This window comes from Tiliqua scincoides, chromosome 6, assembly GCF_035046505.1.
Source record: "Tiliqua scincoides isolate rTilSci1 chromosome 6, rTilSci1.hap2, whole genome shotgun sequence".
Taxonomy (NCBI): domain Eukaryota; kingdom Metazoa; phylum Chordata; class Lepidosauria; order Squamata; family Scincidae; genus Tiliqua; species Tiliqua scincoides.
In genome coordinates, this window is record NC_089826.1 from 26,785,009 (window position 1) to 26,797,854 (window position 12,846).

General features: G+C 43.7%; 1 protein-coding gene across 1 annotated transcript in view; it reads right to left on the reverse strand.

Annotated features, from left to right (window-relative positions):
* Positions 1-1,671: 1,671 nt before the first annotated feature.
* The window catches only part of ARSJ (arylsulfatase family member J), a 59,409-nt gene continuing 48,234 nt past the window's right edge, over positions 1,672-12,846 (reverse strand). The window contains exon 2 of the mRNA XM_066632165.1: positions 1,672-3,691. Within this exon, the coding sequence (XP_066488262.1) occupies positions 2,302-3,691 (1,390 nt within the window). The 3' untranslated portion in view covers positions 1,672-2,301. The remainder of the gene's footprint in view (positions 3,692-12,846) is intronic.

Here is a 12,846-nt window from a genome sequence, read left to right on the forward strand (position 1 = left end):
GGTTGAAATCTATTACAGGTTGAGTCTCTGTATTCACAAGGATTCCATTTCCAGAACCCCCGCAGATGCCAAAAATGAAATACAGGGTCCAGCCTTGTTATACACAGATTTTTTAAACACGGATTTGACTCAACACGAATGGCCCCTGCGAATGAGAAGGAATGTGCGGAGAAGGGGAAAAATGCACCCCTTTAAAATCAGTTTAAAAAACTGAACAGTCCTTTAACAATAGCCTCCTTAATTAGAGAAAGAGAGAGAGAGAGAGAGAGAGGGGGGGGGCAGCTGGCTGAAAATCCATCAATCCTTCTCTCTCCAGGCGACCCCTCCCTTCCCCCTGAGCACATGAAAGAAAGGTGATCACTTTGCATTGGTGAAGGGAGAACAACTGATTGATGGACTGTCTTCTTAATGACTCTTATCTTACATCACAAAGGTCAGCAAGGCTGTTTTTAAATCACCTGAGCAAAGAAGCTTTGTTTTTTAAATTGATTTGCTGTAGTGCGTTTTTTGCCTTCCACATGAATGCTTGGAACAGAACCCACCCTAATAATGAGGCTCAACCTGTACATTTAAAAAACAATGTCCCTTTGCTCAATGATTTAAAAATAGCCTTGCTTTTACCATTGTAATAGTAAGCAGCAAGCAGACAATCAATCAATCAAAAATGGGTCAAAAATCCATGGATATTTAGGTTATACCTGTACAGGGATTTACTGGTGCCTTAACACAAGGGACCCAGTGTCCCCCAAGGTTGCAGGCTCTTCCTGGTTATCTTAACAAATGTAAAAGTTTTGTTGAAGTGAAAAGGAAAAGCTTACTCAGACAGAAAGTTAATTAACCTGCCAGAGTGCACACAAAACTTTGGATTTGCGCGAGGGTATGCAATCCATCAGGCACTACAGCTGCTTCATACCCAATGAAATAAACAGAGGTTGATTAACAGCAATGCATGGTGGACTATTGCTGAATGGCTGCATGTGGATACCATACCAATTTCAATACAATTGTACATATGCAGTTGCAATCTACATCTTTCTGTAATCATAACCATGCATTAGCCGTTTTGTATGAGTGCAGAGTAAGAGCTTGTTTTTATTAGAAGGGGTTGTAACCTGGCACATTCTGGAAAGGAAAAAATCCTTTCCCGTTGAAAGCCAGGCAAAATTTAATTAAAAACAGCTTTCCCACAACTAATTCAGACTATTCTGGTAGCTTCAAGATGACTGTATCCTTTCTGGTCCTAATTTTTCCCAGTCAATGGAGAACATTTTCAGGATAATTATCATACTGCCATACCACTAACAAATAGGTGAATTTTAGCACATAAGAGAAAGAAAAGGCTGTTCACTGCACCTGGTTACACATTTCCATGTGAATAACTATACCTGGGTTCATATTTATAGACCAGGGGTGCCCAAACCCCGGCCCTGGGGAGCCCCCAGTCTCCAATGAGCCTCTGGCCCTCCGGAGATTTTTTGGAGCCCACACTGGCCCGACGCAACTGCTCTCAGCATGAAGGCAACTGTTTGACCTCTCTCATGAGCTGTGGGATGAGGGCTTCCTCCACTGCTTGCTGTTTCACATCTGTGATGCAGTAGAGGCAGCAAAGGAAAGGCCAGCCTTGCTTTGTGCAAGACCTTTTATAGGCCTTGAGCTATTGCAAGACCTTCATTCATTCATATAAGTTCATCTTTAATATATTCATTTGTGTAAACTTATGTAAATTTATTCAAATTTGAAATGTAAATTAATTTTTTCCCCCCAGCCCCCGACACAGTGTCAGAGAGATGATGTGGCCCTCTAGCCAAAAACTTTGGACACCCCTGTTATAGACCAACAATCCACCTAACACTGCATGCAGACTTTACCTGTATCAAAGGGAATGTGTGAATAACTGCATGCAGGCATAGACTAATGATAATCGTATCCAGGTACATTTTAGTACGTGAACAGTCCTAACCTGGTATTCTACAAACTTGTGTTCAGAGTTGGTAATATTATGAGTAAACCTAATTTGTAACAAGTGGTTTGTTAAGTAAGGTGGTCTGAATGCTGACTGCAACTTACACACCTGTCTGTTGTCACAAAACTCAGAACCAAATAAAATTACCACTGTATCAGAAGTAATCTTTCTAATGCAGTGGAATGTCTCAAAATTATGAATGCTGGAAACCACTGACTTTTGTTTAGGAATGGCACCCTGAGCCTAAACAGAGTTACCAAGCATTAACTCCCACTGATTTTAAGAGAGTCTTTCCAGGTAAATATGTTTAGGATGAAGCATGAGACATAGATTGAAAACTATCCACCAGCAAAGCACTTGAAGGAATGACCTTTTCTTCGATTAGGTTTCTTGGATTTATTTTTCTTCTGTTTGTTTTCTGCCTTGTTTTTGTTTAGTTTCTTCTTCTTGTCTTCCGCTTTGAACCACGGTCCCCAAACCCCTCCATTAAAATTGGGGTTACTCCTAGGGTCTTTAGCTGGATACCGAACAGGCACAGCAGTTTTATCAAATTCTGAAAGCCTGTGCAACAGCCGCTTTACTACATCTGGATACTTACTGGAAAGATCCACTCGCTCATACGGATCAGCAGTTATGTTGAACAGCCACACAGTTTTGCCGGCTGTCCACGATACCCGTTCATTGTGCCAACGACTAGGGCTGACGTTACTAAATGACTGAGGTGGGACCCAATCGCTGTATCCTGGATTCCCTGTCAGCAGCTTCCAGTGGTTCACTCGGATTGCTGACTGAATTGCTGTGTTCCATATTCCAAAGCCAGCTTCCCATGAGCCGTTTTTGGCTTTGGTGTAGATAGGGTCAATGTTGTGTAAAATGTCCACTCTTGGAGACCGTCTTCCTTCGCTTATGGTCTCCCACACATCGTAGCCATCCAGTTGGGTGTCCTCATCAATTTGTCCTTCTGCTAATGTGATCAAAGTAGGGTACCAGTCTGTTATATGTATAAGTTCCCTGCACACATACCCCTTGTTTTTGAGTAGAGGGCTATGAACAAAGCCAACCGCTCGGATCCCTCCTTCCCAATAAGTCCCCTTGCTTCCTCTGAGAGGCCAGTTATTTCCACCAGCTGTTGGCTGCCCTCCGTTGTCTGAAGAGTAAATGATAACACTGTTGTTATAATAACCATACCTCTTTAAGGCGAGGGTCACATTGTTGATAGCTTCATCCAAACATGCCAGCATAGCAGCATATCTGCGCCGGTTTATATTATTTATTGATCTGTAACGTTCATAATATTTGCCAGGTGCCTGCAGTGGTGAGTGGACAGCTTGGTATGCAATGTATAAAAATATTGGTTTCCTGGGATTGTGGGAAGCTAAGATTTGTTGCACTTTTTGTGTGTACATCTGTGTTGAGTACACACCATTGTCATGATCCCAAGCAGCATGCTCGTTCTCATATAAGTCATAGCCACACATTCGAGGGCTGTCACATTTGTAATGGGTGTAATAATCACCACTGCCCAAGAGAGAGCCAAAAAAGGTATCAAAGCCACGCTGCGTTGGCATACATTCTCTGCGGTAAAAGCCCAAGTGCCATTTGCCAACCATGTGGGTTGAGTAGCCAGCTTCCTTTAACTTCTGAGGTAGTGTCGCATTATCCAATGGTAAACAGTTAGGCTGGGTGGGTCTGATGACTGAATGCTGAAGACCTGTGTGGATCTGATATCTGAAAGACACAAGCAATGGCATCTTAGACAAAAGAGGAAAAGGAGGATTGAACATAAGCGATGCTTTGAATTGAAAGAAAGATTCTGAACTGCTGACCTGGAGGAAGTCGGGTGGAAATTCAGCCTATACAATCCAAATCAACTCTGGCCACTACACAGCAACTACATAGAGATCTACCACAAAAACCAAGGAAGTACTGCTTGCAGTAATATGGCAGGGCAAACCATATGATATGGTTTGACATTACAATATGACACTACTAACCCATGTTAAAGCTTCCAAGTCAGACTTACTTGCTGGTGTGAGAAACTGAGAGGTATCTTCTTGCTGTAGACAGACTATCTTTGCCTTCCTCTTTGTCACACCATACTTCAAACTACACAGGATCTGAGTCCAACAAAGTTGGTGAACCAGTGCACAGGTGATATAACCAGAACAACTGAATTTCAGAGAATGTCATGCCACTGCGACAATTCCTACATTCTATACAGACGCAACATTTGTAAAACAATACCATTTCTGAATTCATCTTCAGTGAAGATACTCAAGAGCTTCATGCAAAATATACGTTGGCCCACCTCATCCATAGGTTTGGGGCCCACAGATTTGACCCAATGTGGATCAGGAAGGCCTCAATGCACCTCCCGGACATGACTGGAAGAGTCTTCTGGTCGCGTCAGGATGGAGGTGTTCTGTGGTGTGGGGAGGCTGTGCATGATGTGCCAGAGCCTTCTGAAATGCACTTCTGGTTTAGCAGAAAAACAGAGTGAATCTCGGAAGGCTCCGACATGCCTTCTGAGGTGCAGGGAGGCTATGTGTTGCTTCCCCATGCCTCAAAACACCTCTGGGTGTGACCAGAAGGCACTTCCTGTCCTGGCTGGAGGTCTTTTGATGGCTGTGACCTGCAGATTTGCTTATCTGTGAGTTTTGGTGTCTGCAGGGGGTCTGGGAAGAGATCTCGCAGATAACAAGGGCCAACTGTATTACAAAAATGTTTTCCACTTGTTCAAAGACTAGACATTCCTACCTACTTGTTCTTCAAGTACAAGGAAAAATGGATCTAACATACACTCAATATGAAAAACATTGATTTACCCTTTTTCTGCTCAAGTCTGCCCCATTTCAGTACGTAGTTTTTATCCTTTAATGAATTGTGCTGTTGTACATAACAAGACAGTAGACATTTTAGCTGCAATTCTAGCCTATGTGTTCCCTTGTAATACTGCTAAGTATCATCGTCTTCTACAGATGCTTCTCTCCTCCGCTCCATACCACATAAATAGGGTTATTGATGTGTGAGGCAAACTTATGCAATGAAACCAGAACAATTACTGGAGAAGGGAAAACTCCTAAGTGACTCTCTTTCCCAAAACCCAATTTCGTTCAGTTCTGCTCCCTTCCTTTCTTGGTGACCCCCAGGAGGTTTGCCTGGCCAAAGAATGATCGCTGATTAATCCTGTCTTAACCTAGTTCTGCTTAGAGAAATTCAAACTATTAGTGAACTGATCATGGAATCCCAGAAAGCTAGGTGCAGTAACGTGTTGCAACAAAAATGCAAGAGTCTTGTGACAACTGGAAGGTTAATATGTTCATTGTGGTATAGGATTGACACACTAACCTCACTGCAAGGCCTCCTGGCCTCGTAACATTTCCCCTGCCTGTCATTTTCTAGCTGTATGTACTCTAGATGTAAGTACTTCATGTATCTGATGAAGTAGGCACTGAGCCACAAAAATCTACTTCCTTATTTTATTTATTAAAATACATATTTGTACCCCACCTTTCTATCTCTCTTCTAAAATACCTAAGGTGGCTAGCATCACTTTAAAAACAATCATTTAACATTAAACAGCTACACACAGGCTAAACAACAGATTAAACAAGACTTTCAAAAATCAAGGGATTAATTCACAGGCTAGCCAAGCCCAAGGCCTGCTGGAACAGATAGGTTTTCACTTGGCACTGAAATGCTGTTAGAGAGGTTTTGCACTAGCTAGAGTTTCCAAACACTTTTCAAAGATAGCCTCACATAGAACAAGTTACAAGTTTCTGCCACAATCAGTTTGTTACAGCCCAATCCTATGTATGTCTACTCAGAAGTAAGTCCCATTAGAGTCAATGGGGTTTACTCCCAGGAAAGTGTGGATAGGATTAGGCTGTTATCCTTTAAGGTACCATAGCACTCTGGTATTTTGACATGGGAACAAATGGTCCCTTTCCTTGAGGAAGCCTCTGTCACTGCGCCCCTCCACCGAAGGATGCAGTGCACGTCCCATTGGCTCTGCTGAATTGGTGCTGGAAAGTTGGATAGGATTGGGCCTAATCCTATGTGAATCCCAGTTATACAAGCCTGTCCCTTAAGTATACTGACCTGGGTTATAATAACATATACATTTCTGGGTAAGTTTATGTACTATTGTTGTCACTCTCATGGTATAGAATGGTAAATACTTCAGCAGTATGTGAAATGTTCTATCATATTATTAAATAGCAAAATAGGAGTTCAGGATCATTGTGGAATTCTTGTAGAAAACATATGGCATCCACATTTATACAAAATAAATTCAACATGATAATTAGCAAGTAGCATGCTCAAACCCAGATCAATAAACACCCAACTTGCTCAAAAAATAAAATATTTTAAAGCCACAAATTCTTTCTGTTGAAAAAACACATGGAAAATTATGAACTACATAATAGCACGAAGCTTTATGTCAGTCTCACGTCTTGACACCATTTTTGCATGAAAAGTTTAAGGCTTTTTGTCCTCTTTTTTCTTTTTAAATGCCAATACTTCTAAAGAGATTAAACAACTTCTTGTGGATTTTTAGAACAGCAGTCACTGACACACAAAAACATAAGGGTATTTTTTCATTATTTCAAAGTTATAACTGAATTAACTAAATTAATCTGAATTGTGCTTTATATCTGTTTAATAAATGTATTATTGTTTTCAAAGGTTTCCAGTGTTCAGCTAGTACAGCAACTCCTCACTTAAAGTCAGTCATTTCATTCAAAGTTGTTCATTATAAAGTTGATGAGGCAAAAGAAAATTGATTCCTGACCAGGGCCACTGTCTATGTGGTGTTTGCATATTCTCCCCATGTCTGTGTGGGTTTTCCCCAGCCTGAAAAGCTCATATTTATTTATTACATTTATTTCAAAGTAATTGAAACTGCAACCCAGAGGTTGGTTGCGATTGAAGATAACAGCCTTTCTATGCAGCGGGGAGGTGGGCAAAGGGGGCTGCGAGCCCCCCACATCCTCGTTTGAAAGTCCCTTCTATGTGGCACCGCAATCACTGTGGTGCCATCACTGCCACTCCTGCAAAGACTTACCTGATGCCCAAAGCCCAAAGTCTTTTAGAACCACTGCCTTAGGATGCAATGCTATCCAGCACTGGAACAGGCAAGCCAGGAGGCTTACGCTGTATCCAGTACAGGATAGTGGCCATAAGCTGCTCAGCCAGAGGCAAGGGCTGCTGTCCCCAATGGGTCTGGAGGAAAAATCCATTACAGGGTACAAGCCACGATGTGTATGCGCAACCTCCTGATTTTAGAAATGGGTTATGTCAGAATGCCAGATGCAAGGGAGGGCACCAGGATACATGTCTCTTGTTATCTGGTGTGCTCCCTGGGGCATTTGGTGGGCCGCTGTGAGATACAGGAAGCTGGACTAGATGGGCCTATGGCCTGATCCAGTGGGGCTGTTCTTATATTCTTATGTCTCCTCAGACTGGAAGCCGCTCCGTTCTCCCTGAGAATGGGGGTTGGGATCCAGCATAACTGCCAGATGCCAGCCCCGCCTTCCACTCCCTGCCTCCTGGGTCTGTCCACTACCTGCCCTCCCCCTGCCCAGGAACCCCTACCCCTCCCCCTGCCTCCTTCCCCCCTCCCCCCTCCTACCTTGCCAGTCTCTCCTCTGGTAAGACTCAGAGGGTGCCTTCCAGCTGGCAGATGCCCCCACAGTGACTCCAATCCTTGCCACAGAGAGACTTGTATGCTTGTTTCACCTGGTTGCCCTCTTCCAAGGGAATTATCATTCTACCTTTGCTCTGCGCTGCATGATTTTGTTTCTGTGCATGTTCATGTGGGTGGAATACGGGGACTTAAACCTTGAGTGCAGGGATTCCTAGCAGGTCTTTGTGTTTGTCCCTTTACTGCCGACACCACCATAGCTCCTGTAGGGTGCGGGAGTATTGCAGCATCCTTGTGTCATGTTGTGTGTGTGGTGTCCTTGCGGGCACCTTTCTGCGATTAGAGGTGATGTCTATTGCTGTGTTGCTCATTCCCAGTGGATGGCTGGGGAGTGTATCCCCAACACTGGCTTCTCGTTGGCCCTGCACCTACATTCACTCTCTGCTCCATTCACCCTGGCAGTGCTTTTCTGGCTGCTGGTACTGCGGCTGGGTGGATACAGTGATTGGCTCTTTGGAACTTCACTGTTGATGTCCAATTGTTGTGTTGATATCTGGATGCTGCTTGGTTGTTTATGGGCTGCATCAGGATTTCCATGGACACCATCAACGCTGCTGGGAAGGGCTGCATCAACATTACTAGGAGAGTTGCAGTGACGTGGCCTTGCCTGGATGGGCTTTGATATGGCACACATTGTACCAACATCCATGCAATGTTGATGCAACATCCAAATAGGATTGGGACATGAATCAAATTACCCATAAATAGACCAAATTTGTGCATATTTTAGAGGCAGCTGTGAAACACAGATTTCATTATCCACAAAATTAATAAAGGGAGACTCTTTGACATGAAAAGATTTGGGTTTTCAGTGGCCAATCCTTTAGAGAGTCTAATTTAATGGATAGGTTTTTCTACAGTGGCCCAATGCCATGCGTGGAAGTACCAGCTGGAAAGCCTGGTCTCATTAATGAACGCAAAATAAATCTGAAAGCACTTCCTTTATCACTAGCTCTTTTAGAACACAATATTAGTGTTTACCACCACGACGTCTTTATACTTCCTGCTCATCCGCTATATTTATTCTAAACTGAAAACCAAGGCAAACAGTGTAAATTTACTCAGAAGTAATTTCCATGATGTTCAATGAGGCTTACTCCCAGGGAGATGTACACATGATTGTCACCTAAGACATGCAAAATTCCAGCTGCTCTATTTGGCAACAGTATCTTCCAAGCAGGTATCTTGTGAGAAATACTGAGCTCCAAGGAAGACGTAATTTCTTCTGATCTCAAAGGGCTGGGGATATACAGGTGACCTCCCAAATCCACAGGGTTCCATTCTGGGCTGCATCACGGATACAGAAACTGTGGATAAGGCTGAACCCTATTCAAACAGGAGCCCCTGCACCATCCCCACGTCCCTTCCTGACGTCCCTTTCTGACGTTCCTTCTTGACTGACTAACATTCAGTTAGTCTTCCTCTAGTGTGCAGGTTGGTTGCCTACACCTCACCAGTTCAGCAAGAATGTTCCTTTGTTAAAGCAAGAAACACTAGTGCTTCCTGCACTATTAAACAAAAACCAAGGTACTGAAATGGGTGGGGGGTGCAGAGGCCCCCACGGACCTGTAGATAACTGTATCCACAGATATTGGAACTGCAGATATGGGTAAGATGATTCCTATACTTCCATCTACTACAATATAGTGCTAAAATTTCATCTCTCTTTTAGGACAAGGAGGGAAGGTGAACAACCAGAGATTGAGAGGTTCTGTCACAAAGAAAAAGGGGCCAAACTGCACCTGATGTTTAAAGCATCATTAACCCCAAGAGGCTCAATTTTTCTTTGTCAATAGCAGCTAGATCAGGCCTGCTATGGATCAGGGTGGTGGGAGGGCAGGGTTAATATTTCACACTACCACGATCCTGTTATGTCCCTTATTGGCTAAAGAAAAACAAAGCCCATAGTGGCTAATAAATCTTTAAATGTCATTTGTAGTTTGGCTAAGAGTGGAATGAATAGGGAATGTTTTATTGACTAGATTTAAAGATGTTAACCGAGCATGGAAAGGTTACTGGTAAGATAAGCAACAGCAGATACTAAGTTAGGAGTATGGGTAATTCAAGTTGTCAGAAAATCTACAGGGTGAGATGTTTTTCTTCTCCAAATTGGGGGGGGGGGGATTACAAATGTGTACTGTCATACAATAACATTCAGGAGGGATTAAGTAAGTTTACATCTCTATTACCTACCCCAGGCTAACTGGCCAGATCTCTAAATCATATCTTTCATTTATTCTACTCTTTACATACTTAATTTATATAATGGTTTTGTTCAGTGTTTCTCAAACTGTGGGTTGGGACCCACTAGGTGGGTCGCAAGTCAATTTCATGTGGGTTCGCATCCATTTCAATATTTTATTTTTAATTTATTAGGCTTGATGCTACCATGGTATGTGACTGCATTTGGGGAAATGTGACAGGGCCCAATCCTATCCCATTTTCCAGTGCTTGTGCAGTTGTGCCAGTGGGGTGTGCACTGCGTCCTGTGGTGGAGGGCAAGTTACTGGGGCCTTCTGAAGTATTGGAACATGTGTTCCTTCAACACATGGCTGCATTGTGGCTACATCAGAGCTGAAAAGTTGGACAGGATTGGGCCCACAGACCTGTACTTTTAACAAGCTACTATGTATATTCTTTTAGCAATGATAGTAAATGGTACTTACTCCTGGCTAAGTGTGGGTAGGATTACAGCCTAGGATTGTTAGAAATTTTCCTGCTTGATGATATCACTTCCGGTCATGACACCACTTCTGGATGGGTCCTGACAGATTCTCACTCTAAAAAGCGGGTCCCTGTGCTGAATGTGTGAGAACTACTGGTTTAGTTTATATAATGCAAATATTGTTACACAGCCATGAGCTGTAATAGGTTGACTCTAGAGCAGGGGTGTTCAACGTTTTTGGCAAGAGGGCCACATCATCTCTCTGACACTGTGTCAGGGGCCAGGGAAAAAAAAGAATTAATTTACATTTTAAATTTGAATAAATTTACATAAGTTTACATAACTGAATATATTAAAGATGAACTTATATGAATGAATGAAGGTCTTGCAATAGCTCAAGGCCTATAAAAGGCCTTGCACAAAGAAAGGCTGGCCTTTCCTTTGCTGTGAAACAGCAAGCAGTAGAGAGAGCGCTCATCCCACAGCTCATGTGAGAGGTGAAACAGTTGTCCTCATGTTGAGAGCAGTTGCGTCTGGCCAGTGCAGGCTCCAACAAATCTCTGGGGGGCCAAAGGCTCACTGGAGACTGGGGGCTCCCTGAGGGCTGCATTGAGAGGCCTTGAGGGATGCAAGTGGCCCCCGGGCCGGAGTTTGGGCACCCCTGCTCTAGAGCCCTTGGGGAGGCCCTTGGGGAGGTTATTCAGGCCCTTGGGGAGGCCCTTGGGGAGCCCCCAGTCTCTAATGAGGCTCTGGCCCTCTGGAGACCTACTGGAGCCCGTTCTGGCCTGACGCAACTGCTCTCAGTATGAGGATGACTGTTCGACCTCTCACATGAGCTGTGGGACAATGGCTCCCTCCACTACTTGCTGTTTCACATCTGTGATGCAGCAGTGGCAGCAAAGAAAAGGCTGGCCTTGCTTTGTGCAAGGCCTTTTATAGGCCTTGAGCTATTGCAAGACCTTCATTCAGCCATATAAGTTCCATCTCTAATATTTTCATTTATGTAAATTTATTCAAATTTTAAATGTAAATTAATTTTTTTCCTGGCCCCCAACACAGTGTCAGAGAGATGATGAGGCCCTCCTGCCAAAATGTTTGGATACCCCTGCTCTAGAGCATAGGATTTGTAGAGAACAAGCTGTGCATATTATTTAAGCATATTTGGTTGGGGGGCAGTCATATATGAGAACCACTTACAGAAGTGATTTCCTAAGTGGATATTGCAATTTGAATCTGATCCTAGGGAATTCAATCAAAATGTTTCACTGTCTGCAATATTTACAACATGTGCCACTGGCATAATCTTCATGCAGAGCTTGATTAATAATAAAACTCCAAGCAATTCACTCAGTGCTGGGGCTCAGTCTAAGAACAGTTGAGGAGTCTGAGGCCCACAGCTCATCTGCATTTGTTATTTGCAGAATTTGATTTATTACGCATGCAACTGTAGGTCAATTGTCATGAATGCAGAAATGCCAAGCCACAATTCATGTCATAAGAACATAAGAACAGCCCCACTGGATCAGGCCATAGGCTCATCTAGTCCAGCTTCCTGTATCTCACAGCCGCCCACCAAATGCCCCAGGGAGCACACCAGATAACAAGAGACCTCATTCTGGTGCCCTCCCTTGCATCTGGCATTCTGACATAGCCCTTTTCTAAAATCATAGGTTGCACATAAACATCATGGCTTGTAACCCGTAATGGATTTTTCCTTCAGAAACTTGTCCAATCCCCTTTTAAAGACATCCAGGCCGGACGCCATGACCACATCCTGTGGCAAGGAGTTCCACAGACCAACCACATGCTGAGTAAAGAAATATTTTCTTTTGTCTGTCCTAACTCTCCCAACACTCAGTGGATGTCCCCTGGTTCTGGTGTTGTGCGAGAGAGTAAAGAGCATCTCTCTATCCCCTGCATAATTTTGTATGTCTCAATCATGTCCCCCCTCAGGTGCCTCTTTTCTAGGCTGAAGAGGCCCAAATGCTGTAGCCTTTCTTCATAAGGAAGGTGCCCCAGCCCAGTAATCATAATTAGATGATGTCATTAGATCTCCCTGAGAACAGGCTACTCCAATGCATGTAAGGAAGGGGCTGCCCTTGAAAGCTGGTCAAAAGGCTCAGCAAAGTCATAGCAAATTGACCTGTCCCCTGCATGAGGCAGGCTGTTGGGTGCACACTGCAGCCATTCTTCTGCAACTGCATTAGTATACGCTAAATGTGAAGGAACTTGGGGCATGATGCACTGCACTGCATTAACACATTCTCTGCACATGTGGCAGTGGCGTCAGTAGGGTTTGCAGGAGGCCAGCACGTCACCCCCATGGCGGACCGCCTCCGATGCAGTGGGCGGGGCAACGTCTTGGGTGGCCGATGTGGTGATGCGCCACTGCCGCACTCCCTCTGGTTTTTTGGCTATACTTTTTGACAGAACAGAGATATTTAAAAGCAGTTTGCTCCATTGCATTCTGCATGAAATTACACATCAAATGACATACAACATGATGGTATT